The following is a 27,995-nucleotide window of genomic DNA, read 5'->3' as shown; positions in this document are numbered from 1 at the left end:
GTTCGCGCCGCCGCGTCCCCGCCGTGACGCCATGGACCCCCGCAAAGTCAACGAGCTTCGCGCTTTCGTGAGGATGTGCAGGCAGGACCCGAGCGTCCTGCACACCGAGGAGATGCGCTTCCTAAGGGAGTGGGTGGAGAGGTGAGTGAGACCCGGACAAGGCTGGAGGCGGCGCTGGGGGTGGGGGTCCCCTTGGCCGCCCTTCGTGGCTCGCTCCCGGGCCTCAGGGGGGAGGCCAGCCTGGAGGGAAGCTCCAAGTGGCCTCCTCGGGTTGCGTTGCGGGGCGTCTGCAGCTTCCCCCGCACACCCGAGATCGCCGCCAGGAGAAGCCCAACGAACTGCAAGAAGCAAGACCCCGCTGGACACCTGCAAGGAGGACCTCGCGCGCCCGCCGGTGCCTTGGTCTGTCTGTCTGTCTTACTGTCCCAGGCCCTCGGATCGGAGGTCACTGTGACATGCAGCGCCTTCCTCGCGGCCCCTGGGGGCCATTTGCAGAGAAATACCCCACCACCATCGCCCAGGGAGCTCGGGGGGAACATCACCACCAATGAGAGAGATGCATGGTGGCATCGTTGTTGGCAGAGTTGGTGGCAATACTTAAAAGTGCTTTCAGGAAAAAGTTTTTTTTGGGGGGGGGTGTTTTAAGTATTTTGGGGGTGGTGGTGGAGGGGTTTGGGCCCTATCCCGAGGTCCTCTGGGGTGCTCCTGTGTGCTCTGGGCTCAGGAATCACTCCTGGCAGGCAGAGGGGATTCTTAGGGGATGATGAGAATCGAATCCCCGTTGGGCCACGTGCCAGGCAAACAGCCCTCCCTGCTGTGCTCTTATGGCAGTCTTTTTTTTTTTTTTTTAATTTTTGGGTCACACCCCACAAGGGCTCAGGGATGACTCCTGGCTCTACGCTCAGAAATTGTTCCTGGCAGGCTTGGGGGACCATATGGGATGCCAGGATTCCAAACACCGTCCTCCTGCATGCAAGACAAATGCCCTACCTCCATGCTGTCTCTCTGGCCCATGGCAGTGTTTTTTCAACCTTTTTGTGTCAAGGCACACTTTTTATTCATGCAAAAAAAAAAATCACGAGGCACACACCACCATTAGAACATGTTAAAAGAAATTTAACTCTGTGCTTATATTGACTAACAGTAATTCACTTGAATAAGAATCAAGCATAAAGAAATTGTTATAATGAACTTTATTATGAAATTAATCTAATGATTGGTCTGTTTGTGAGCCGAAGTTGCATGTTAGGGATGAATGAATTGGATTTTTTTTCCACTGCACGACCAGGCAATATTCTCACAGCCCACTATTGACTGAAAAACGCTGCCCTATGGCTCCCGCCCATGAGGTCGTTATCTTTAGTTCTGAGTACTTCCTGCACAGACTTTAGTGAATCTGGCACTTACAGTGCTAGATTTTAGGAAGCGGTGTAAGTAGTAGTAGGACCTATTTAGGGAATATAGGTGAATAAGGAATTGTTTGTCTAGATGCTTCCCTCACTAGAGAGGAGTTCCAAAATACTAGGTAATACTAGATATATTAAGCAACAGCCCAATTGCTGTATTTCTACCCTGGGGGGTAAGGGCTTAACATTAAGCCTAAGTTCCTTTCTTTCTAAGGAATTTGAAGGTGAAAGAGAAAGCTTCCTCCCCAAGATTTTTTCTTATTTCCTTTTTTTTAATTTTTGGGTCACACTCGGCAGCGCTTAGGGATTCCTCCTGGCTCTATTCTCAGAAATCACTCCTGGCAGCCTGGGCCAGGTGGGGGGGGGGGATAGGGATGCCAGGATTCCTTCTGCATGCGAGGGCAAAAGCGGCTATCTCCATTTTATCTCTCCGGCCCCCTCCCCAAGACTATTTTTTAAATGCTGGTAAGGAATATTAAAAGATGCGACACACTAATTTTCCCCCGTACTAGTAAATAGTGACAGTGCAAAGTAATGGGACTAATGAGAACTAAACTGTGAAGTTTTTTATTTGGTAAAATCCCCTTTTGTCCCTGGAATTCATGGCTATTTTAGTTTTCTTCCCATTTTAGTGTCTGGGACTTTTTTTTTGGGGGGGGGCAACACCCATTTGATGCTCAGGGGTTACTACATGGCTAAGCGCTCAGAAATTGCCTCTGGCTTGGGGGGTCCAAATGGGACTCAGGGGAATCGAAACTGTAGTCCTTCCTAGGCTAGCAGTCCTTTCCTAGGGTAGCGCTTGCAAGGCAGGACACCTTACCTCTAGCGCCACCTCGCTGGCCCCCAGTGTCTGGGATTTTTTTTTTTTTTTTGCATACAACACTAACACCACACCCATCACTATTGTCTCAGTCCTGTGGAGAGGCCTTGCCATTCATTTTATTTCATTTTTAGGACACACCCAACTGTGCTCAGAATTAAACTTTTGCCTCTGCGCCAGAGTTAAGCTCCCAAGTGTCTTCTGGGGACCCACCTTGTGGGGTTGCTGGAATTAGAACCTTGGTTGGCTGCATTGAGGGAGGCAACCTATCCGCTTGCTATTTGTACTATGGCTATACGCCCCCCTCCACTTTAGTAATATGTTTGTTAGGAAAGATGAGCCCAATGTTACTAAGTATTTGAAATAATATTTCTTCTGAGGCTTGTTCTACTTTTGGGGAGGCCCACACCCAGTGGTGTTCATCGGTTACTCCTGTATCTGCGCTCAGAAATCACCCCTGGCAGGCTCAGCTCGGGAGACCATATGGGGTGCTGTGGTCAAGGTAAATGCACTAGCACTGTGCTATCACGCTGGCCCCTTCTGAGCTTGTTCTAAGGGAAACATTTGCTAACTTGTTTATTTAAAACATGGGGCTGGAGATATAGTACAATGTAAGGTTGATACTGTAACTTCTTTTATTCCTTTATTATTTTTTGCAATTCTGTAAATTTTCCTTTTTTGGGGGGGTCAGATCTGGTGGAGCTCCGGTTACTCCTGGCTCAGCACTCAAATATCGCTTCTGGCAGGCTCCAGGGACTATGTGGGATGCCGGGGATTGATCCCGGGTCCATACCAGGTTGTCAACGTGCAAAGCAAATGCCTTGCTGCTGTGCTATCACTTCGGCCCCATTTTTACATACTTTTTATTTTATTTATTTAATTAATTTTTTGTTTGTTTGTTTTTCTTTGGGTCACACCCGTCAGTGCTCAAGGCTAACTCCTGACTCTACACTCAGAAATCACTCCTGGCAGGCTCGGGCTACCATATGGGATGTCAGGATTTGAACCACCATCCTTCTGCATGCAAGGCAAATGCCCTACCTCCATGCTATCTCTCTGGCCCCACTTTTTTATTTATTTTTACTTGGGAGAAGGGCAGAGCAATAGTACATCAAATAGGGCATTTTCCCTGCAGCTAGCTGAACCAGGTTTTGAACCTTGTTATCCCATCTGGGCCTTTGAGTACCATCCAAAGTTATTCCTGAGTGCAGAGACCCAACTAAGCCCGGAGTACAGCTGAGTGCCCAAAAATCAAAGCCAGGGCCCGGAGAGATAGCACAGCGGTGTTTGCCTTGCAAGCAGCCGATCCAGGACCAAAGGTGGTTGGTTCGAATCCCGGTGTCCCATATGGTCCCCCGTGCCTGCCAGGAGCTATTTCGAGCAGACAGCCAGGAGTAACCGCTGAGCACCGCCGGGTGTGACCCCCCCCCCCCCAAAAAAAATCAAAGCCAAAAGTAAAAATGTTTTCTTTTAAATGTAGGGCTGGGGGCTGGGTCAAGGGCACAAGTCTTGCATGCAAAGTGCAAGTGCTCAAGGTGCTGCTTTGTGTGGCCTCAAGGTTGTGGCCTTGAAGGTCCCATCATTGCCAGGTCCTAGCATTGAACAGTATGACAGTTGGCAGAATGTCAGGGGTGGCACATTGGCACTCTGAGCACTGTATTGGAGACCATGAAAAAAAGTTTTGCTTCTTGTTGGGGCCGGCGAGGTGGCACTAGAGGTAAGGTGTCTGCCTTGCAAACGCTAGCCAAGGAAGGACCGCTGTTCGATCCACCAGCATCCCATATGGTCTCCCCAAGCCAGGGGCAGTTTCTGAACTCTTAGCTAGGAGTAACCCCTGAGCATCAAACGGGTGTGGCTGAAAAACCAAAAAAGAAAAAGAAAAAAGTTTTACTTATTGTTAATTTACTAGTTTAGGACCAGGGAGAAAGTTTTCCTACACTGTGGAGTTGGATGGTGCTCAGATCTTATTCCTGGTTTTGCTCAGAGCTCACTTCTGGTAGGGCCAAGGGGACCATATGGAGTGCTAGGGGCCAAATTCTAAGGTTTGTCTCATGCAGAACAGATACCCTGCACACTATACTATTAATCCACTCCCGCCCAATATCTAATAATTTAGTTTTGGAGCATTCTAGCTTTCCGAAAGATAGAATTTTGTTTTGTTTTGTTTGGGTCACACCCAGCAGCACTCGGTTACTCCTGGTTCTGTGCTGAGAAATCGCTACTAGCAGGCACGGGGGACCATATAGAATGCAGGGATTCGAACCATCATTTGTCCTGGATCAGCTGCATGCAAGGCAAACAAACACCCTACTGCTGTACTATCTCTACGGCCCCAGATTGAGCTTTTTAATATTCCCAACTGGTTGGTTGTAGAATTTTCCTCAATTTGGATTTTTTTTTTTTTTTTTTTGTTTTTGGTTTTTGGGCCACACCCAGCAGTGCTCAGGGGTTACTCCTGGCTGTCTGCTCAGAAGTAGCTCCTGGCAGGCATGGGGGACCATATGGGACACCGGGATTCGAACCGACTCCTTTGGTCCTGGACTGGGTGCTTGCAAGGCAAACGCTGCTGTGCTATCTCTCCGGACCCTCAATTTTGATTTATCTGGTTTTTGTTTTTGGGTCACCCCCGGCAGCACTCAGGGGTTACTCCTGGCTCTGTGCTCAGAAATCGCTCCTGACAGACTCAGGAGACCATATGGATGCCAAGAATCAAACTGGTCTGTTTTGTGTTGCCCCATGCAAGACAAATGCCCTACTGCTATGCTATTACTTAGGCCCCTACCCATTCACTATTAAAGCCTCTTTTTTTTTTTTTTTTTGGTTTTTGGTTTTTGGGTCAGACCCGGTGGTGCTCAGGGATTACTCCTGGTTGTCTGCTCAGAAATAGCTCCTGGCAGGCACGGGGGACCATATAGGACACCAGGATTCGAACCAACCACCTTTGGTCCTGGATCAGCTGCTTGCAAGGCAAACGCCGCTGTGCTATCTCTGCAGGCCCTAAAGCCTCTTCTTGAGCGTGTGCACGAAGGTGGCTGTTTGTACTTACCTTCACCATCATCTCAGGTTGCTGATACTGGAATAAATCTGTTTCTCCTTGTATCAGCTCTCATCTCTGAGTATTGGTCTTCAAACAGAAAACCTTTATACTTGGATTCTAGCTTCAGTAACATGAGCACTGACCTTCATAGAAGAGATTGCTTGGGTCCAAAGAATTGGATTGCTCATTCTTTTTTTTTTTTTTTTTTTTGGTTTTTGGTTTTTGGGTCTCACCTGGCAGTGCTCAGGAGTTACTCCTGGCTCCATGCTCAGAAGTCGCTCCTGGCGAGCACGGGGGACCATATGGGACGCCGAGATTCGAACCTATGACCTTTTGCATGAGAGGCAAACGCCTTACCTCCATGCTATCTCTCCGGCCCCAAGGAGTTGCTTCTGCTTCTTTTTTTTTTTTTTTTTTTTTTTTTTGGTTTTTGGGCCACACCCGGAAGTGCTCAGGGGTTACACCTGGCTGTCTGCTCAGAAATAGCTCCCGGCAGGCACGGGGGACCATATGGGACACCGGGATTCGAACCAACCACCTTTGGTCCTGCTTGCAAGGCAAACGCCGCTGTGCTATCTCTCCGGGCCCTTGGATTGCTCATTCTAATTGGTTGGTTAAATACATGCTTCCCATACATGTGTGACATTTGGGTTTGATCTCCTGCTCTCTTGGTAGAGTTCGAAGCACAAAGTTGGGAGAAACACAAATCAGGGCCAAAAAACCAGCAGCAGTTGGGGGAAAATGGGGGATGGATGACCACGACTCAGGATGATAGCAACAGCAATCTGCAGGAGATGGGACTCTGCTCAGTCAGATGCTGCTATACCCTTATCAGATTGGTTGCAAAGGGCTGGAGAGGTGGTGGAGAGTTAACCCGGGTTTATCCTGAGTACCATACATAGTCCTCTAAGTACTGTAAGGTGTGGCCCCAACCCCTCAATTAAAGGGCCAAAAACTCAAAGATAGGGGCCGGAGAGATAGCATGCCTCAAATCCCTGCATCCCATATGGTCCCCCGAGCCTGCCAGGAGTGATTTCTGAGCATAGAGCCAGGAGGAACCCCTGAGCGATGTCTGGTGTGACCCCCCCCCAAAAAAAATTCAAAGATGAAGGAAGGGTAAAGTATATGTACAACCAGAATTTTCTATGTTCAAAGAAGTGTAACTTGGTAAAGAACTTGACCAATGAATGTTCATTTTTATCTATTGTATGTGTAAAATTCAGGAATTTGGCCCCACTGAAATGAATAGACATTTATTGAAAAGAACATAATTCTTGTTACGGTGACAATGGTTGTTTTAAGATAATATTAAGCGATAGTTTCTGATAGTATGGCAGATAGGGCATTTGCCTGCCACATAGCTTGCCCAGGGATGATTCCTGGGTGTAATTCAGGGAGTAACCCAGAAATTGCTGGGTGTGACTTCCCCCAAGAAAACTAAATAATACATGAGACGGGAGAAAAAGTGCAGTGGGTGGGGCACTTGCTTTGCATTTGGAATATCTGGGTTTGATCCTCAGCATCCCATAGGCTCCTCTGAAGAGCCAGGAGGAGCACTTGAGCATTGCTGAGTAGGGTCCCAGAACAAAAATTACAGTAATAGTAAACAGGGCTTCGGAGTCGGTAGATAAATGCTCCGACTCCGACGCCCTGATAGTAAAGCATCAGATTTATAATTTAAAGGTCGCCATCTAAAATGACTTCTCTAGTATAAATGTCAGTTGGCTTAGTAAATTTCTAAACAAACCCTTTTTTTTCTTTAAGCATGGGGGGTAAAATACCACCTGCTGTTCACAAAATGAAATCAGAAGAAAATATAAAGGTAAGAATTTCATTTTTATTTTTTAGTGATAAAGTACTATTAACATTTCTTTAGGAAAAAAAATATTTCTTTAGGATTGTGTTCTTTGCTTTTTTCCTTAAATTGTTCATAACAAAATATATTCATTGCTGACTCCCCCAAGGTCTATTCCTTTTCTTTTTCTTTTTTGCTTTTTGAGCCACACCCGGTGGTGCTCAGGGGTTATTCCTGGCTCTGTGTTCAGAAATCGCTCCTGGCAGTTACCGGGGACCAAATAGGATACAGGGAATCAAACCCAGGTTTGTGCTGGGTTGTGCAAGGCAAACACCCTACCACTGTGTTATCTTTGGCCCCATGGATCTATTTCTATATGAACACCAAGTCTCAAGACTCAGGGCTGGACCATGCAGCCAACCCTAGATGAACCCAGGTTCGATTCCTGGCACCCCATATGATTCCAGGAGCGATTTCCGAGAGCAGAACCAGGAATGACTCCCGAGCGCCACTGGGTATGACACCCCCCCCCAAAAAAAAAAAAGACTCAAATTTGAAACAATTTGAGGATGAATATTCACAACATTTTAGAATAAATGAAAGGAAGTGCACTTAGTATATCATACATTTGCTCTTACATGCTAAGTACAGTGGCTGTATTGTACAGTGATTGTATCAGCACCTGGTGTGCTGTTTTATGTATTATATTCATATATGCAAAATAAGCTGATCAGTAGCCTTATCAATATCTAAATATATATATATATATATATATATATTTTATTTTGGATTTTGGGCCTCACCTGGCAACATTTGGGTAACTCCTGGCTCTTAGCTCATAAATTACGCTTGGCAGGCTCAATTGACCATGTGGGATGCTGCAGATCGAACCTGGGTCAGCCTTGTGCAAGGAAAACGCCCTCCCCGCTATCGTGATTACTAAGGTCCCAAGCCTTATCAATATTTCTCAATTCTTTCTTACGGCCCGGGGGATAGTATTTTTGGGTGTGATACTTGGTGTTGCTGTAGCTCACTCTTTCTCAACCTTTTCTTTGACTTCTTGCCTTGTTTTCTTCCTGTGGCCTGCCACCCCCATTCTGCTGGTTGGTTGTCTTGTCTTGCATTATGGCCCCACATTTACACGATTCTCAACCTTGGCCCTTGCTTAAGAAACATTATGTATTTGCCAGAAGGATGTGTAAGATCAGGAAGAGGCCACTGGTAGTGAAATTGCAGAGATTGGGGCGTGGGATGGGCTCTCAATGTTTCCTCAGGGAGCCAGCTCGGTAGTAGAAGGTAAGTTGCTTGCTGTGCCACGTGCCATCTCCGTTTCCAGAGATATTCCCAAGCACACCTCCGGGAGTGATCTCTAAGCACCAAGCCTGGAGTAAGCCCTCAATACCTCAGGGTGGCCCAGAATCCAAGCAAAGAACACTTTCCTTTGGTAGAGTCTCAGAGGCAGAACATGTGCTGCATATGAAAGAGGCTTGCTGGCCAGAGAGATAGCACAGTAGTAGGGCATTTGCCTTGCATGCAGCCAATCCAGACAGACAGTGGTTCAATTCCCAGCATCCCATATAGTACCTCGAGCCTGCCAGGAGTGATTTCTGAGCACAGAGCCAGGAGTAACCCCTGAGAGCCTCTGGGTGTGAAACCCCCCCCCCCCAAAAAAAAAAGGAGACTTCCGTTTAGCCCTAGCTCCACACAGCCCCCACCCACTCTGGGCAATTCTGAAGTAGACATTGATCTTTTACGGGTGTGACCGTAAAATAAAACTAAAACTAAAACTAAAGGTTCCTTCTGGGGCCATTCTATAGCTCAACCCTGTACTTCACTCCTGAATGGCTGGCTCCCAGTATTCAGGTACAACTCACAAGCCCCTCAGAAGAACGATCCTTTCAGAAATATTATTTTCCCCAGTTGTAGACTTATATGTCGTAAACACTGAGAGATGTTCTGATTAAGGTTTTTTCTTTTGTTTGTTTGTTTGATTTGGTTTTTGGACCATACCCGGTGGTGCTCAGGGGTTCCTCCTGGCTCTACGCTCAGAAATCACTCCTGGCAGGCTCAAAGGACCATATGGGATGCTAGGGTTCGAACCTGGGTCTGTCCTCAGCAGCAGCAGCATGTAAGGCAAATGCCTTCCTGCTGTGCTATCTCTCTGGCCCCTTATTAAATCTTAAATTGATAAGATTTGCTGTTTTAGTATTTGTAGGTGTGAGTGTTTTCTCTTAGGAAAAGGCATTATTGAGTAGTTGAAATGAAGGGACTTAAGCAAAGCTCTCAAAGTAGTTACTTTCAGCTTTGTCATTCATCAGACATACAAATGTTTGACATACATGAAATCCAAAAAATGACAATAGAAATAAAGTTTGCTTCCAATCGTCCATTTGTTAGTTTTCATTTTCTTTTTTTGTTTGTTTGTTTTTTGTTTTTGGGTCACACCCGGCAGTGCTCAGGGGTTACTCCTGGCTCTATGCTCAGAAATAGCTCCTGGCAGGCTCAGGGGACCATATGGGATGCTGGGATTTGAACCACCGTTCTTCTGCATGCAAGGCGAATGCCTTACCTCCATGCTAGCTCTCTGGCCCCGTTAGTTTTTATTTTCATCATTTGTATTGCATTTCGCCCTTAGGATGGGCTTGGATGGAGAAGGATGGAGGCCTTTATTCTTAGGCCATGGCCATGTGGTTTCATCCCCCATCAACCGGCGGGTCTGGGGTCCAGGAAAGCAATGGGTATTGAACTCACTCACAGGCAGGCTTCAGGAAGCATCAACTTTATTCATGCCCTATCCACCACATGTGTGACCTATATCATAACCTTTTAAGCATTCAGCCATTCTTAGCTAGCCCTGCATCTTAACTCCTGTCAGCCATCTTCCCTTTGACCTCCATGCTGGCAAAAGACCAAAAGGCCCTAATCCCCTCAAGTCAAAGCCTTATCTACCTTTTCCAAGACCCCTCCCAGGAAATGGGCGTGGTCTTGCAGGTAAGGTTACACGTAATATCCTGTTCCCAAGACCCCTCCCAGAAATGGGCGGGTCTCAGGTAGATACACCTAAATCCAGGGTGGAGTTACAATCTGTATTTCCTGCTTAGGTTACCTCTCATCCACCCTTGTCCTGCCCCCTTAGTGATATCACAGATTTTTTTCAGATTACTTGGTCCAATAAAAATCAAAGGAATAATAAAAATCAATTAATGGTTTTATACACACACACACACACACACACACATATATGTTTTTAGCCCTTTTTTTTCTTTTTTTGGGGGGTGAGGCTACACCCAGCAGTACTCCCGGGTTCTCCACTCAGGATTCACTGGGACGACCATATGGGATGCTGAGCATTGAACACGGACGGGTTGGGTAGATGCAAGGAAAATGCCCTAATTGCTGTAGTTTATCAATGGCCCCCTATTTTCAATCATTTTTAATCTAATAGAGGACAACCAGATGCTTTATTAGTGAGTTTTGTACTGAGTGTTGCTTGTTGTGAAGTTTGTCCTGTTTTTAGAAAAGTTCTATTGCCTCTTGCAAAACTTGTTTTCAAGTCTACTTTAGAAAGCTGTTGCCTGTCCATGAAGCTCTGTATAGTTCCTTCAGACCTGGAAAATAATCTAGCTGTGGATAGAGCACTCTTTTTTTGTTTATTTTGTTTTGTTTTGGGGACACACCTAGTAGTGTTCAGGGGTTTTTCTGGCTCTGCTCTAAAAAATTGCTCCTGGCAGGCTCAGTGGACCACATGGGATGCCAGGGATGGAACCTGGGTCAGCCCCGTGAAAGGCAAGTGCCCTCCCTGCTGTGCTATCGCTCCGACTCCTGGATATAGTATTTTTGGTGGGGAGTTCATTTTGTTGAGTTTTTATATCATATCCCTTTATTCTTCTGGCTCATAGAGACTGGTTTGCTACATCTGCTGTATAAATTTCCGGCTTTCCTTTGTGTGAGAGTTCATTTCTGATCTTGCTGCTTTCAGTATTCTGTCTCTGCCTTTGGATTTTATCCACTTGAGTGTCATGTGTCTTGGAGATTTCCTAATTGGGTCTATTTTCTATCCAAGTTCTCTTGGATCTTAGTTGGGGGCCTAAAGTCTCAATTATGGGAAGTTTTGATTGGATTTCTTTTTTTTTTTTTTTTTTTTGTTTTTGGGCCACACCCTGTGACGCTCAGGGGTTACTCCTGGCTATGCGCTCAGAAGTTGCTCCTGGCTTCTAGGGGGACCATATGGGACGCCGGGGGATCGAACCGTGGTCCATCCTAGGCTAGCGCAGGCAAGGCAGGCACCTTACCTCCAGCGCCACCGCCGGCCCCTTGATTGGATTTCTTTAACTATTGGTTCCTCAAGTTTACCTTCCTCTTCTTCAGAAACTGATGATTTTTGTATTGTTCCTCTTGAACCCATTCCATAGTTCTCTATTTTCTACCTGTTATTTCCTGGCTGTTTCTATTTTTCTTTTTTTTTTTTTTTTGGGGGGGGGGGTTGGGTCACAGCTGGCAGTGCTCAGGTTACTCCTGACTGCTCAAGAAACACTCTGGTGGGCGAGGGGGGAGCGGTAGCACAGTGGCTAGGGCATTGGCCTTGCATGCGGCTGACCCAGGTTTGATCCCAGTTCTATCTCCAGCATCTCATATGGTTCTCCAAACTCACCAGGAATATTCTGAGTTTAGAACCCCTGAGCATTGCTGGCTGTAGCTCCAAAATCAAAAAACATAACAAACATACAAACACAAAACCAAAAAAATGCAACAAAGTTAAGATTAACTAAAACAAGAAAGGGAAAATGATTGCGTATTAACTATGTGCATTTTAACAGTTTCTCTAATTCTGTGTGAGTTGGTATATATTTTGAATATGTAACATTTGATAAGATATTGATAGCAGTGCTTGCCTTCCCTTTGCTAGGAAGAAAAAGTGGACAGTAACAAGGAGGAGGAAAACACAACGGCAGAGGCACCTTCCAGCGAGGAGAGTGATCTAGGTGAGGGGATGGTGCTAGTTGTGTGGTTCTCCGAGAAACACTAGGTCATTGCTAACAGTGACACGTGACTACACAATCAACTAACAACAGTAACAAAAATGAAACAGTGGATTGAAGCTAGTAGATCTTAGTAGATCTTAAACATTTCAGTCTGTAGTCAGTGTTGATTATTGAGGTTTTTCTTTCTTTATTCATACTGTCTTTAAAACCCAGAATGTGTTTTATACCTAATGTTCATATATATATATTTTTTTGTTTGTTTGATTGATTGGTTTTTGGGTCACACCCGGCTGCTCTCGGATTTACTTCTGGCTATGCACTCAGAAATTGCTCCTGGCTGTCTTGGGGGGGACCATATGGGATTCTGGAATTCAAACCCAGGTCTACCGTGGGTTGACTGCGTGCAAGGCGAACGCAGAAAAACAAAGAAAAGTAACTACACTTTATTTTTTTTTTAATGTATTTTTTTAGTTTTGTAACTTTTTTTAAATAATATTTTATTTAAACATCTTGATTACAAACATGATTGTGGTTGGGTTTCTGTCATGTAAAGAACACCCCCCATCACCAGTGCAGCATTCCCATCACCAATGTCCCAATTCTCTCTCCTCCCCAACCCACCTCTGCCTGTACTCTACACAGGCTTTCTATTTCCCTCATACAGTTTCATTGTTAGGATAGTTCTCAATGTAGTTATTTCTCTAACTAAGCTCATCACTCTTTGTGATGAGCTTCATGAGGTGAGCTGAAACTTCCAGCCCTCCTCTCTTTTGTCTCTAAAAATTATTGCAAAAATGTCTTTCATTTTACTTAAAATCCATAAATGAGTGAGACCATTCTGCATCTTTCTCTCTCTGACTTTGTAACTACACTTTCAAGCCTTTTTGTGTGTGTGTGTGGGGGGCACACTCGGTGATGCTCAGGGTTAATCCTACTTGGTACTAAGAAATCTTCCTGGCTCGGGACTCCAGGGATTAAACTGAGGTGTCCCTCCTGGATCAGCCACATGAAAGGCAAATGCCCTATGGTTGCACTATCGGTCTGGCCCCTTACTTATTGATTGATTGATTGGTTTGGGAGCCATACCCTGAGATGCTCAGAGGTTTTGTGCTCAGAAATCGCTCCTGGGGGCCGGGCGGTGGCGCTAAAGGTTAGGTGCCTGCCTTGCCTGCGCTAGCCTTGGATGGACCGCGGTTCGATCCCCCGGTGTCCCATATGGTCCCCCAAGCCAGGAGCAACTTCTGAGCACATAGCCAGGAGTAACCCCTGAGCGTTACCGGGTGTGGCCCAAAAACCCAAAAAAAAAAAAAAAGAAATCGCTCCTGGCTTGGGGGACACCGGGGACTGAACCGACGTCTGTCCTGCATTGGCCATATGCAAGGCAATCACTGTGCTATCTCTCAGGCCCCCTAGGAGTGATTTCTGAGTGCAGAGCCAGGAGTAACCCCTGAGCACTGCTGGTGTGATACCCTCCCCCCCCAAAAAAAAAAAAAAAAAACAACCACCACAAAATAAACCATTGGTTTGTTGGTATATAAGCAAAAATATTTAAAACAATAGAAAATTACTTGGGCTGAATGAAGTGTTTTAAATTAAAATAAAATACTCAGTTCACTAGTTGATCTAGCCATATGTAGTTCATTTATTTTTAATAGTTTGAAGTGACTGGCTATGACTATTGGACAGCGCATGTCTTACCATTTTCCTCACTTTGGCAGAAATCGACAATGAGGGTGTCATTGAACCAGACACTGATGCTCCTCAAGAAATGGGAGAAGAAGATGTAGAGGTGAGTTCAGCAGCTTTCTGCTTAAGGAATTTGTTTTGGGGGTCACACCCAGCGAGGCTGTGAGGACCATAAGGAATCCTGGAATTGAGCCTAGTATTCGTGTCTGAGCTCCCTGTCTTACACTCTATTCTCCCTCCAGCTTCCATGATATTTTGTTTTGTTTTGAGAAGGACTGCTTAGCTTAGAGACCTGGCAGACCTGAGGGGACCATACGTAGGGGGTGCTGAGGCTCAAACCTGTGTCAGGTACTTGCAAGGCTAGGTGTTCATTGTGCTCCTTCCATCCCTGAGACCCACTTAAAATTATTTCTGGCTTGGGGCCATAGTCATAAGCAAGCAGAGAGGACACTTGCCTTTGTTAGCTCTGACCCAGGTTCTGCTCTGGCGTCCCTGAGCACGGGGCCAGGATTAAGCTTTGTTGAGCACCACTGCCGTGGTCTAAAATCAGAGATGGGGGAGAGGGAGGCAATTATCAGCTTCACATATCAGCACAGGCTTTGTGTGCTGTAGACTTGGATTCCATCCCTGGTGTCATAAAGTTTGTGAGCACTGCTAGTGTGTGGGCCTCTGATCACAAATAAATAAATATCTGAATATTCCAGATGATTTGTTGATTACACAAAAGAGTAAATTCCTTCGATGTGGCTGGCTTGAATTTTCAGGGTTGTTTTTCTTTTTTTCTTTTATTTCTTTGATTGTCCTTTTTGTTTTGTTTGTTTTGGGGTTATACCTGGTAGTGCTCAGGGATTACTGCTGGCTCTACACTTAGGAATCACTCCTGGCAGGCTCGGTGGACTACCTGGGATGCCCGGGATTGAACCCAGATTGACCACATGTAAGGCAAACACCTTACCCTGCTGTTACTATTTCCTTACTTGGTGCAGGTGTATTTTTGTATTTACTTCCACCTTAAATTGTTTACAAATACTCATGAGCCATGAGCCATGGAGTAAGTGTCAGAATACTAGAGCACTTTCTTTGCAAGCTGGAGGCCCTGGCTCTACCCTGTGCATAACTCCAAAACCCTCCTTAAATTAAAAGAAACAATTGGAAGATCATGTGGTTTGCCATTCCCAGGGTTGAGGCAGATGGAACACTTGGCTGCCTTGCTGTATTTCAAGCCCTCATTTTGTCTTGTTCACTGAGGAGCTCTACATTTTTAGGTCAGATGGTTTTTGAAATTTATTCTTATTTTATTTTAAAACATTTTAAATTTGGGGGCCCCAGCTATTAGCACTCAGTATCTATTCTTGGCACTGTGCTCGTGAGTGACCCCTGGTGGTCCTCGGGTTTTAAGATGCAAACTGGCGCCAGACACAGGCAAGCACCTTTCTTTTTGTATTTTCTCTCCAGCACCTTGAAGAGAGTTTTTAGGCTTGTAGAGACTAGAATAGCACCAACTTGTTATAAAATGAAGTCATCTTTAGTTTTTGTGGTCCTTCCTCTTAGGAGTTATTAAAACTTCTCCCCAAATTACAGGAATTACTGTTGGAATTACTTTGGCTATATTGAGTTTGTAGATTTATTGAGATGGTAAATTGCAGTTTGTCTTTTTAGGCTGGACAGTATAAATAGGGCAGGCACTGGCTGGTGCATGATGACCCAGGTTTGATCCCTAGCACCACATGTGGTCTCCACACCCAGCTGCTCACACATAGCCAAATCTCTCACTCCCTCCAAAAAGTATTTCCTTCCATGAATATGCTGTGTAGCTTGTGTTCTTCAGTAGAGTTTCACTTGCTCCATGAAAATATTGTGACTTAAAAAAAAAAAGAAAATATTGTGACTTAAAATAGCGTCTTGTTATGGCTACATTACTTAATGGATTTTTGCCAATATGGGAGTTTTATGTTTATTTGGTGGGAGCATATCCTCTAATGAGAGGGACTAATTCTTTGGTTTGGGGTTTGGGGGTCACTGTGTAATCAGTCGTAATTATCCTCTTCCTTGGAGAAAATGAATGCAAGTGGCTGTGACTACCTCATTTCTTTTTTTTTTCTTTCTTTCTTTTTCCTTTTTAGGAGAGGGAAGAGAGGGTTTTTTTTTGGGGGGGGGGTTTGGGTTTTTGGGTCATACCTGGCAGTGCTCAGGGGTTACTCCTGGCTCTATACTCAAAAATCGCTCCTGGCATGCTCGGGGGACTGTATGGGATGCCGGGATTTGAATCACCATCTGTTTGCATGCAAGGCAAACGCCCTACCTCCATGCTATCTCTGAGGCCCCTGTTGTTTCTATTCTAAACCAACCTTCAATCTTCCCCTAGATCACTGAGGAGATGATGGATCAGGCAAATGAGAAGAAGGTGGCAGCCATCGATGCTCTGAATGATGGTGAGTCGTGCGCTGTCTTCTCTGTTCCTTGCTGTTTGTTTCCATTGTGTTCTGAATATTCCCTTCTCCACTGCAGCAAATGCAAAATAGTGGGAAAGTAGATGGTCGGCTATTTACTATGTCATCCTGGAGAAAGCATGCTAAATTGATAAGGAGGCTGGTAGCACTCAGCTCTCAAGAACAATGTTGCTGGGTAGATAAGAGAGGAGACTCAGGTATGACTATCCTGTTGTGTCTCCATTAAAAGGTTTTATTTTTATTTTTTAACTTGGGGATTTGGGGTCACACTTGGGCTTACTCCTGGCTCTGTGCTCAGGGATCCTTCCTGGTGGTCTAAAGGAGCTGTATGTGGGGCCACGGATCAGATCTGAGTCAGCCATGTGCAAAGCGAGTCATGTCCTACCTGCTGTGCTGTCTCTTCAGCCCCTAAATGAGTTGGGTTCCTTATTTGTTTGTTTGGTTTGTTTTTTTGGGCCACAACCAGCAGCACTTGAGGTACTCCTGGCTCTGCACTCAGAAATTGCTCCTGGCTTGGGGGACCATATGAGATGCTGGGTGATTGAACTGTGGTCTGACCTAAGTTAGCGTGTGCAAGACAAATGCCCTACCACTTGCGCCGCCGCTCTGGTCTTACCATCTAAGCTTCTATCTCTACAGCTATTGTTTTGTTGTCTCCTACATTTCTGGCAATTTGTGTGTTACTCTGCATTATTTTATTGAAACCATACGACCATACTGCTCTCTTTTTACAGACTAGCAAACCTCAGGATTCTGGGATTTTGACTTTTCAGGAACTTAGAAATTCTTGTGTTTTTGCCCCACTTATTTTAGCATGTTCAATTATAGTTTACATTTTAATTTCATTATACTTATTGCCTCCTCAATAAGAACTTACTACTTTAATAAACTACATTTTTCTTTCTTTTTTTTTTTTTTTTTGGTTTTTGGGCCACACCCGGTAACGCTCAGGGGTTACTCCTGGCTATGTGCTCAGAAGTTGCTCCTGGCTTGGGGGACCATATGGGACACCGGGGGATCGAACCACGGTCTGTCCAAGGCTAGCGCAGGCAAGGCAGGCACCTTACCTTTAGCGCCATCGCCCGGCCCCACATTTTTATTTCTTGCCTGGTATGTGTATGTTTAAATTTATCCTTCCTAATTTTAGATAGGTTAAAATTTTTTTTCCGGGGCCGGAGAGATAGCATGGAGGTAAGGCATTTGCCTTTCATGCAGGAGGTCATCGGTTCGAATCCCGGTGTCCCATATGGTCCCCCCGTGCCTGCCAGGAGCAACTTCTGAGCATGGAGCCAGGAATAACCCCTGAACACTGCCGGGTGTGACCCAAAAAAACACACACAAAAAAAAATTTTTTTTTCCTTTCCTCTCTCCTTCCCCCTTTAATCCAGATAGGTTAAAATTTTATAAACTAAATTGGGGAACCCCTACAAATATCTAAGTCAGGGATTGTGAGTTTTGGTCTCAACTAGGTTTGAAGTGAAAGTAATACTGTTAAACACTAGACTTGAGAAACTAAAGTACCTGGGTTTCAACCAGCTGGCATTAGCTAATAACTAGAAGTTATTTTGCCTCAATTTGTTTTCTCCTTTGTAAAAATAAAATAATAATAATAATGGTACCATCTGATAGAGTCACAAGGAATAAATTAGTGGGAACATATAAAATGTTTAGAATAGCACCATTATTAAGTTCAGGTATCAACTACTTTTTGTCAGGATCATGTTTAGGGCTGGAGCTATCTAAGATCAAGCTGATAGGGTGCTTGCCTTGCGTGCAGCCAACCTGGTTTGATCTAAGCACTGCCAGGACCCCTGAGCATTATTGTGTATAGTCCCAAAACAAACTGATCTCATTTTCTCACCGTCACACCAACTGTTTTTCCCATTTGTTTTTGTGTATGTGTGGGTTTTAGGTCAGACCCAGAGGTTCTTAGGACTTATTCCTGGATTTACATTCAGGAATCACTCCTGATTGGGCTTGAGGAACCATGGGCACGCTGGGAAGCAAAATTGTGTCAGCCACGTACAAGGCGAGCACCTACCATGACTCTGGCCCATGTATTTAACAAATGCTTTGTGAGGGCTTCCAGTGTATGCTGGAAATTAATTTAGGTCCTTCACATTTTACTGGACTGTTTTTGTGTCCCCTAATCCATTTTTAGCTGAAGAAAATAAAAAATTAAACAAGAATTTAAGGGTTTTTTTTTCTGGGGGGAGCCACATTTTGCAGTGCTTAGGGGTTACTCCTGGCTTTGTTTAGAAATCACTCCTTGCAGTCTTGGGGAACCATATGAGATGTTGGGGATCAAACCTGGGTTGGCCACGTGTGTGGCAAATGCCCTACCCACTGGATGATCTCTGGTCCCAAGAATTAAGTTTTTGTCATTATTTATTTATTTATTTATTTATTTATTTTTGGTTTATGCCATACCCAGTGGCACTTGGGAGTTACTCCTGGCTCTGTGCTCAGAAATCGCTCCTGGCAGGCACGGGGGACTATATGGGATGGTGGCATTTGAATCACCGATGGTCCTGCATTGACCGCTTGCAAGGCAAGTGCCCTACCGCTGTACTATCTCTTGGCCCGCTTGTCAGTATTTTTTATCTTATGAATATATATTTTTTTCTTTTTTTTGGTTTTTGGGCCATACCCAGTGACACTCAGGGGTTATTCCTGGCTATGCGCTCAGAAATCACTTCTGGCTTGGAGGACCATATGGGACTCTGGGAAATCCAACTACGGTTAGTCCTAGGTTAGCACAAGCAAGGCAAACGCTCTACCACTTGCACCACTTCTCTGGCCCCTTCTGAATATTTCTTTTTTTTTTGTCTTTTTTGGGTCATACCAGCAGCTCTCAGGGTTCACTCCTGGCTCTCCACGCTCAGAAATTGCTCCTGGCAGGCTCGGGAGACCATATGGGAAGCCGGGATTTGAACCACCGTCCTTCTGTATGCAAGGCAAATGCCTTATCTCCATGCTATCTCTCCGGCCCCATTCTGAATATTTCTTAATGACTTGTTTCCCTACAGGTGAACTAGAAAAGGCCATCAACTTATTCACAGATGCCATCAAGCTGAATCCTCGCCTGGCCATTCTATATGCGAAGAGAGCCAGGTGAGAATTTAAACAAAACAGCAGACATCCCTCAGCATGCTATTTCTCCTCATTAGGCTTGCTTCTGTAGCATTTCTAAATGTCTGTTGAACATGAATACTTTCCATGTCCTGCTTTTTCAGTGTCTACATCAAGTTACAGAAGCCCAATGCTGCTATCCGAGATTGTGACAGAGCTATTGAAATTAATCCTGATTCAGCTCAACCTTACAAGTGGAGAGGGAAAGCCCACAGGTAATAAAATTTAATTTCTTTTAGAACACTTAAATTCGATGTTTGAAAAAATGTGGAAGGGTTTTATTTCAAAGTAGTTCTATAATAATAATAATAATAATATAATAATATAATAACATAATAATAGGAAGTATTGAATATCATAAAGGACATATGAGAAGGTAAAAATTGCTTATTTTTTCCATGTAAAGAAAGTCACCCTTCACCATTTTTATTTTTATTTGCTTGCTTTGGGTTTACACCAGGTATGCTAAGGTGCGCTCAGTGGACGGTGGGTGCTGGGCATCGAATCAAGGTCTACTGCAGGGCAAGCACGCTACATACTATACTATTCTAGCCCTTCCTTCAGGTTTTGACTAGATATTTTTCTTAATTTTTTTGTTTTTTTGTTTTTTTTGGTTTTTTTTTTTTTTGGCCACACCCGTTTGTTGCTGAGGGGTTACTCCTGGCTAAGCGCTCAGAAATTGCCCCTGGCTTGGGGGGACCATATGGGGCGCCGGGGGATCGAACCTTGGTCCTTCCTTGGCTAGCGCTTGCAAGGCAGACACCTTACCTCTAGCGCCACCTCGCCAGCCCCATTTTTCTTAATTTTTAAATACAAGCTAAGGGTGCTTTTTAAAATTATCTGCGAGAAATGCGAATGCTAGAGCTGGAGAGATAAGTAAGGGCAGGGCACTTGCTTTACATATGACCATCTAGTCTGATTCCCAGTACCACGAAAGTCTGTGTTTCTTTGCTATATATGGAAGAGATTGTTCTGTATCTGATTCTCTCCTGCTGATACCTTCTCACTGCCATCTATGTAACGGTAAATTGCATGGGTTCCTCTTTATTTAGAGCCGAGTACAAGTCCGTGTGTCTTTATATATATATAGACCCCACATTTCATTTTCTCTTTCTGAGACTTTGCCAGTTGTCAAAGTCTTTATCCTTGCTAATGTATTTGCTTGTATCATCATACAATATACATAAAATTGTTTCAGAATACTAAAATATCTTCTAAGTGAATCTTTTTTTTTTTTTTTTTTGGTTTTTGGGCCACACCCATTTGACGCTCAGGGGTTGATCTAACCGAGGTCTGTCCTGGATGAGCAAGGCAAATGCCTCACTGTTGAGCTATCTATCTATCAGGCCCTAAAAACTCAAATTTCTAAGTCAAATTGCAGGGATTCTGGCTCAATAAGCTAAGTGGCACCACTGGATAGATCTTTTGTTTGTTTTTTTGTTTTGGGCCACACCCTGTGACACTCAGGAGTTACTCTTGGCTATGCGCACAGAAATCGTTCCTGGCTTGGGACACCCAGGATCAAACCTCGATTTGTCCTAGGTTAGTGCATGCAAGGCAAACGCCCTATCGCTTGCACCACCACTCTGGCCCCCTAAGTCAATTTTAAGTTTTCCCTGTTCTTCATGTTCTTGTCACTCTTATTTTTTATCTTTGGTTTTTGGGCCACACCTGGTGGTGCTCAGGCATTACTCCTGATGGTGCTCAGGGAGCATGAGGGCTCCATCTCCTGTCTTTGTCACTCTTAAGCCACCTAGTCAGCAGTGGAATTGATGGGGGAGACTGAAACTATTATGAACACCTTGGTAAATCATGATCTTAGAATAAATATTTTAAAAGAAAGGAATAAAAAAAGAGACGTGTGCATCCTGGAAGGTGGTGCAGAAGACTAGAGGGCATTCTTTTTTTTTTTTTTTTTCTGGTTTTTGGGCCACACCCGGTGCTGCTCAGGGGTTTCTCCTGGCTGTCTGCTCAGAAATAGCTCCTGGCAGGCATGGGGGACCATATGGGACACAGGGATTCCAACCAACCATCTTTGGTTCTGGATCGGCTGCTTGCAAGGGAAACGCCGCTGTGCTATCTCTCCAGGCCCTAGAGTGCATTCTTTATTTTTTTGGTTTTTGGGTCACACCCAGCAGTGCTCAGGTTACTCCTGGCTCTATGCTCAGAAATCACTCCTGGGGCCCGGAGAGATAGCACAGCGGTGTTCTTTAGACCTTTATAGTAATTAAACATAGTAATTGAATTATGATTAAGTTAGATAACAGAATTGAACATTTATATTTCAGTGAACTCTTCTGTATCATACTTTTAATAATAAAGAAGAAAGATATAGTGCAAAAGAAATGTCTTTGTGTTATTAAAGCTCTGAAAATGAGAAATATTTTTTTTCAGGCTTCTGGGCCATTGGGAAGAAGCTGCTCATGATCTTGCCCTTGCATGTAAACTGGATTATGACGACGATGCTAGTGCCATGTTAAAAGAGGTCCAGCCCAGGGTATGTGAAAGTGAGAAGAGCAGTACTTCTTGGTGGTGGTGCTTCCTTTGGAAATAATTTATCTGTAAAACCTATCCAGAAACAAATATTTGGGAATTCTAATATTTGTAATTTCTTGAGATGGTGCTCATTGGAAATTGATGTTTCTGTTTCTCACGCTGATTATGATAACTGTTTGCAAAACTGTAATAGACTATATTTAGCTAAAATGCCTAAGACATCGTAGAGTAGGGAAGGTTTTAACCTCACTTGAGTCCCTAGCACCATATATGGTCCCTGAGCACCCTTGGGGTGGCCCAGGAAAACAAAAGCAAACAAACAAAATCAACCCCCCAAGTCCCTGGCAGTGAAAGTTAGAAAAGAAAAAAGGGTTGTCATGTTTATGTATTTATAGATTTATTTTTGTTTGTTTGTTTTTTGGGCTACACCCAGCACTCAAGGGTTATTTCTGGCTCTGCACTCAGAAATGACTCCTGGCAGGTTCGGGGGACCATATGGGATGCCGGGGATTGAATCCAGGTCAAGCGCATGGAAAGCAAATGCCCTACCTGTTGTGCTTTCACTCAGGTCCAATGTTTATAGCATGGAAAAAGAGAAGAGCTTGGGCTGGAGAGGTAGCTCAGCGGTTTGGCATGTTTGCTGTTGCATGGTGGTAGTCAAAGTCAAAGCTTAAATATTTTAAGAAAATTTCAGCTAGTGATCTGGAAGGATAAAGTATAGGATCAGACGCTTATCTTACTACACACAGCCAACTCTCGTTGTAATTCCCGGGCATTACATATGCTCCTTCCACCTGCCCCCCCCCCCCCAGGCACTTCGACAAGTGAGCCTCAAGCACATCCCTGAGCTTCACTAGGTGGGGCCAAAAAAAACGATAAAAGGGCTAATAACTTCTCATGTTTTCATGTTCAGTCTACTTTGTGAGAGGTTCTAATAAATTTGTCCTAAAGCTCTTGTGAGGAATTTCCTTAACATTTATTACCATATATTGTTTGATTTTTCTTTATTTAAATCATAGAGCCAATTCAGTAGTACTATTGCATGAGATAGGAGATATTCTAGGGGCTGGTGAGGTGGCGCTAGAGGTAAGGTGTCTCTGTCTTGCAAGCACTAGCCAAGGAAGGACTGTGGTTCGATCCCCTGGCGTCCCATATGGTCTCCCCAAGCCAGGGGCAATTTCTGAGCTCTTAGCCAGGAGTAACCCCTGAGCATCAAACGGGTGTAGCCGGAAAAAAAAAAGAGATATTCTAGATCATTGGGGTCCTAAACATAATTACAAACAGCTTTAGTAGTTGATTGTGAATCTCTAACATATATTGCTTGCCTTTTTTTTTTTTTGGTGTTTGGGCCATATCTTGAGATGCTCTGGGGTTACTCCTGGCTATGCGCTCAGAAATCGCCCCTGGCTTGGGGGGACCATATGGGACGCGGGGGGGTGGGGGGGATCTAACTGCAGTACGTCCAAGGCAAATGCCTTACCTCTAGCGCCACCACTCTGGCCCCCACATATTGCATTTTTGAATGAATAATCAATTTCTTTTTATTTATACAGTTTGTATACTATGATTTCCTGGTGTGTGTATTTTCTCTTAATATGTGACCTTTTTTTTGTTTCTTTTTACCTAGGCCCAGAAGATTGCAGAACATCGGAGAAAATATGAGCGAAAACGTGAAGAACGAGAGATCAAAGAAAGATTAGAAAGGGTTAAGAAGGCTCGGGAGGAACATGAAAGAGCTCAGAGGGTAAAGTTCTTTAGTTGAACCTTTTAAGAGGAATAGAGCAAATTACTGTTTTTAATGTATCACTGTAATTCTTGAATCTCATAGAATGTTGCTGCTGTTCTCTAGAATAATGGCATTATGTAGGGAAGATTGGGTTTTACTGCCCTTTTGGTCTCTAATTCATGGAATTTTTTTTTTTTTTGTCACACCCGGCAGTGCTCGGGTTATTCCTGGCTCTAGGCTCAGAGGCAGGCACGGGGGACCATATGGGACGCCGGGATTTGAACTGGTGACCTCCTGCATGAAAGGCAAACGCCTTACCTCCATGCTATCTCTCCGGCCCCGATGAAATATTTTTAATCATAGAAATTTATTTATCTTGCAGTGCTCAGAATCAAATTCAGATCTTTGATATATAAGGCAAATCTACCACTGAGCCAGGTGCTTTAGCTTTTTTAGTTTTTTTTTTTTTTGGCCTCACCTGGTGGCACTCAGGCTACTCCTGCTCTTTGGGCCGGAGTGGTGGTGCAAGTGGTAAGGCCTTGCACGCAGCTAACCTAGAACGGATCACAGCTTGATCCCCTGGTGTCCCATATGGTCCCCCGAGCCAGGAGTGATTTCTGAGCGCATAGCCAGGAGTAACCTCTGAGCATCACCGGGTGTGGCCCAAAAACCAGAAAAAACAAACAAAAAGAAATCAATACTTTCTGAGAATCCAACTGGAAATTATTTTGGGATGAAAAGAGTGTATTTTTTGGGTCAGTTTTGTCAATTGAAACTTGTAAAAAAAAGTTTTTTTGTTTTTTTGGGTCACACCCGGCAGTGCTCAGGGGTCACTCCTGGCTCCATGCTCAGAAATCACTCCTAGCAGGTTCGGGGGACCATATGGGATGCTGGAATTTGAACCACCGTCCTTCTGCATGCAAGGCAAATGCCCTACCTCTATGCTATCTCCGGCCCCAGAAACTTGTAAATTTTTTTAACTAGCTTGTTTCTTTTTCTTTTTATATTGAAGGAAGAAGAAGCCAGACGACAAACAGGCTCTCAGTATGGCTCTTTTCCAGGTATTTCTAAGCGAGAATTTTATACTGTTAATATTATAATTAATTGAGATCTGGTTTAGAGGCTCAGATATGTACATTATATAATTTGTACCTAAATATCATCTTCTGGAAAGTTTCAGATCTTAGTAGTTAAAACACAATATATTTCTTGTAATTTAATAACTATATTTTTTGGAGTGGTACGGTTTTGATTCACACCCATTTATGTTCAGGATTTTTTCCTGATTCTGTAATCAAATCACTTCTGTGGTGCTCAGGGGACAGTATCAGATGCCAGGGATCAAATTTAGTTCAGCTACTTGTAGAGCAAGTGTGCACTGTCCTATCATCTGTTTCTTCTGAGTCTGAGAATAGTTATAGAGCTGGACCAGAAGAAGTGGGTGTGGGTGAGTGCTGGGCCTTTTAGCAGGGCAGTGACTCGGCCCATCCCCATCTAGAGAAGGCTTGAGGTCTCAGTCTGGACCAACTCAGCTTGCTATCTTTCTTCATAGCCACATTTCACATTTGTTTTGTTCTCTTTTGTGTTGGGGGGGTGGTAGAAAGGCATTCTCGGAGCTACAAATATTTGGCTTACTTCTGACTACTCAGGAATCACACCCACATGCTCTGGGACCATTTGGGATGCTGGGGATTGAACATGGGTTGGCTGTGTGCAAGGTAGAGATGACGACATGATTCTGGTCCATAGAAATCCTCCCCTTTTACTTATTTAGGTTTTTGTGCCACACTTGATGGTGCTCAGGGGTTTTTCCTGTCTCTACCTCAGGAATCACTCTTGGTGGTGCTCTAGGGACCTTATGGGATGCTGGGGATCAAATCTGGGTCAGCCATATGAAGGCAATTGGCTTACCCGTTGTATTATTGCCCTGGGCCCTTAATTGTTTTTTAAATTAAATATTTTTGGTTTTTGGGTTGTACTTGGTGTGCTCAGTGGACTATATGCAGTGCCAGGGATCGAATTGGGGTTAGTATGTGCAAGGCAAATGCCTTACCTTTTGTACTCTCACCCCATAAAAAGAAATTGTTTAATTCAGGCCTCCTAGGGCAGTTTATGCTGTGATTGTACGATGTTTGAGGAACGGGGCTGCTGCAATTACCATGGCATTCGCATCCCTCTGCCCTGTCTTAGTCCCCTTCCCTCTTAAGTTCTTACTTTCGTGGACATACTTGAGTTATTGGGTTATGTCGAAACATTTTGTTAATGCAGTAACTTTTCATGTTTTTAATAATGCCAGATTCTCTAAGCTGTAATTGGTATAAACAAGTTAAGTTTTGACCTGGAGCATAGAGCTGGCCTAGGTTTGACTATAGGTACCACATAGTAGTGACAAGCCCTGTTCAATCAGGACTAATCCTTGAGCATAGCCAGTGTAAAACCAGAGCAGTCTTTGTGGCCTATAAAAGAGTAGCTTACTTTATTTTTTGTTTTATTTTGAGGATGGGGGCAGAAGGACCCGTACTTCAGACGCTGTTTAGGAATTACTCCTAGTGGTGATTGGGAGCTGTATGCAGTGCTGGGGTCCCAAGTAGATTGATTATACAACGTTTTTTTTTTTTTTTTTTTAATTTTTTTATTTAAGCACCATGATTACAAACATGATTATATCTGGCTTAAGATTGACTATACAACTTAGTTTCTGTTTATTGCTGTGGATCAGCAGTTAAGTTTTTACTCTATATTTCTGACCTCAAAAAACCAAATCTTAGGGCCAGAGAGATAGCACAGCGGTAGGGCATTTGCCTTGCACGCAGCCAACCCGCAACTGTCCCAGGATCTATTCCCAGCATCCCATATAGTCCCTGAGCCTGCCAGGAGCAATTTCTGAAGGCAGACCAGGAGTAACCTTTGAGTGCCGCCAGATGTGGCCCAACAACAACAACAAAAACCCTTGAGTTTTATTTAGTTAAATGGTATCTATGTACTTGATCCATGTATGTATTTATTTTGGGGAGGGAGTTGGGTCACACCAAGTGGTGCTCAGGGGCTACTCCTAGTTCTGTGCTCAGAGTCGCTCCTGGCAGGCTTTGGGAAACCTATGGGATGCTGGAGATCAAACCCAGGTCTGTCCTGGGTTGGCTGCATGCAAGCAAATGCCCTATCCCTGTGCTATTGATCTGGCCCCTTCTTTTTTTTGGAGGGTGGGGAGTATGCTATTTTAATCATTAGGAAATGGTGTATTTCCATGCTATTTGGTAATAGCCTTGGTTCTGTGTGGCTCTTTTCATTCCTGTAGGTGGCTTTCCTGGAGGAATGCCTGGTGCTTTTGCTGGAGGAATGCCTGGAATGGCAGGAATGGCAGGAATGCCTGGACTCAACGAAATTCTCAGTGATCCAGAGGTCCTTGCAGCCATGCAGGTGAGACTTTGAGAAACTAGGTCTTGATGAGCCAGGGTTCAGAGGACAAGTCTTATGCTCGGCATGTGTGAAGCCTGAGGTCTGTCACTGAGCGTGTTTGGTCCCTGAGCACTGCCAGAGGTGACTCAGAGCACTGAGCTGGTCGTAGCCCCTGCAGACCGTTAGATGTACCCAAACAAAAATCAGTCTCTATGCCTGTAAGACTCCCTACCCACCTCCATGTCTGCTCAGAGATAAAGGCTGGTCTTGACCATGTTTTATCTGATCTGAGTTCTCAAATATCTGACTATGATTGTGGTATTAATTTTTGGTTTCCAGGGTGAATATTTTTTGTATTTGGGGGTAGGAGGGACTTGGGCCATACCCTGCTCTGTCCAGTCCTATTCCCAGCTCTGGTCTCTGGAGTGACCCTTGGCAGTGCATGTGAGAACTTGTGTTTTGCTTAGCACTTGCCTGCCTTCTGTGCTCTCTAGGGGGCTGGGAGGATAGGATTGGTGGTAAGGCACTTGCCCTGTGTGCAGCCCGAAGACCTCCTTTTGACGAGGTCTAGCGTTTTGGACTCGGCTGTGATTATATGTAGATGCTGACCTTGCTCTCCCAATGGATACTTCTTAAATACACCGTTTTTCCTCCAGGATCCAGAAGTTATGGTGGCCTTTCAGGATGTGGCACAGAATCCAGCAAATATGTCCAAATATCAAAGCAACCCAAAAGTTATGAATCTTATCAGTAAATTGTCAGCCAAATTTGGAGGTCAGTCGTAATGTCCTGTCACAGAACGCCTGCTGAGGGAAAAGCAACTTAGATCACTGAATGGATGTCGCAATAATAGAAACCAGTGTACCTCTGACCTCATGAAGAAAGCCGGGGTGCTTTGAAGATAATCCTTAGCCCTCTACCCTATATGCAGCTGAAACAATTTACAGTGGTTTGCCATTTAAGATACTCATTCAGATAATGTTTTCCTACTAGGAACTATACATTTCAAATATTTTCAAACTTTAAAAATATTTAAGACCTATTAAAAGGATGTGATAATCACCCTGTA

The 27,995-nt window shown here is 44.3% G+C and overlaps 1 protein-coding gene across 1 annotated transcript; it reads left to right on the top strand.

Moving 5' to 3' along the window:
* Positions 1-21: 21 nt before the first annotated feature.
* On the top strand, positions 22-27,995 carry ST13 (ST13 Hsp70 interacting protein). Its single transcript, XM_049771654.1, has 12 exons — positions 22-141; positions 7,028-7,085; positions 11,965-12,040; positions 13,759-13,829; positions 16,092-16,158; positions 19,206-19,290; positions 19,413-19,523; positions 21,703-21,805; positions 23,432-23,548; positions 24,543-24,591; positions 26,826-26,947; positions 27,583-27,995. The coding sequence occupies exons 1-12, from the start codon at positions 32-34 to the stop codon at positions 27,709-27,711; spliced, it is 1,098 nt and encodes a 365-aa protein (XP_049627611.1). The 5' UTR covers positions 22-31; the 3' UTR covers positions 27,712-27,995.

The sequence above is a fragment of the Suncus etruscus genome, chromosome 4, assembly GCF_024139225.1.
Source record: "Suncus etruscus isolate mSunEtr1 chromosome 4, mSunEtr1.pri.cur, whole genome shotgun sequence".
In the NCBI taxonomy this organism is placed as follows: domain Eukaryota; kingdom Metazoa; phylum Chordata; class Mammalia; order Eulipotyphla; family Soricidae; genus Suncus; species Suncus etruscus.
The sequence above is the reverse complement of the archived record's forward strand: the minus strand, read 5'-3'. Positions and strand labels throughout refer to the sequence as shown.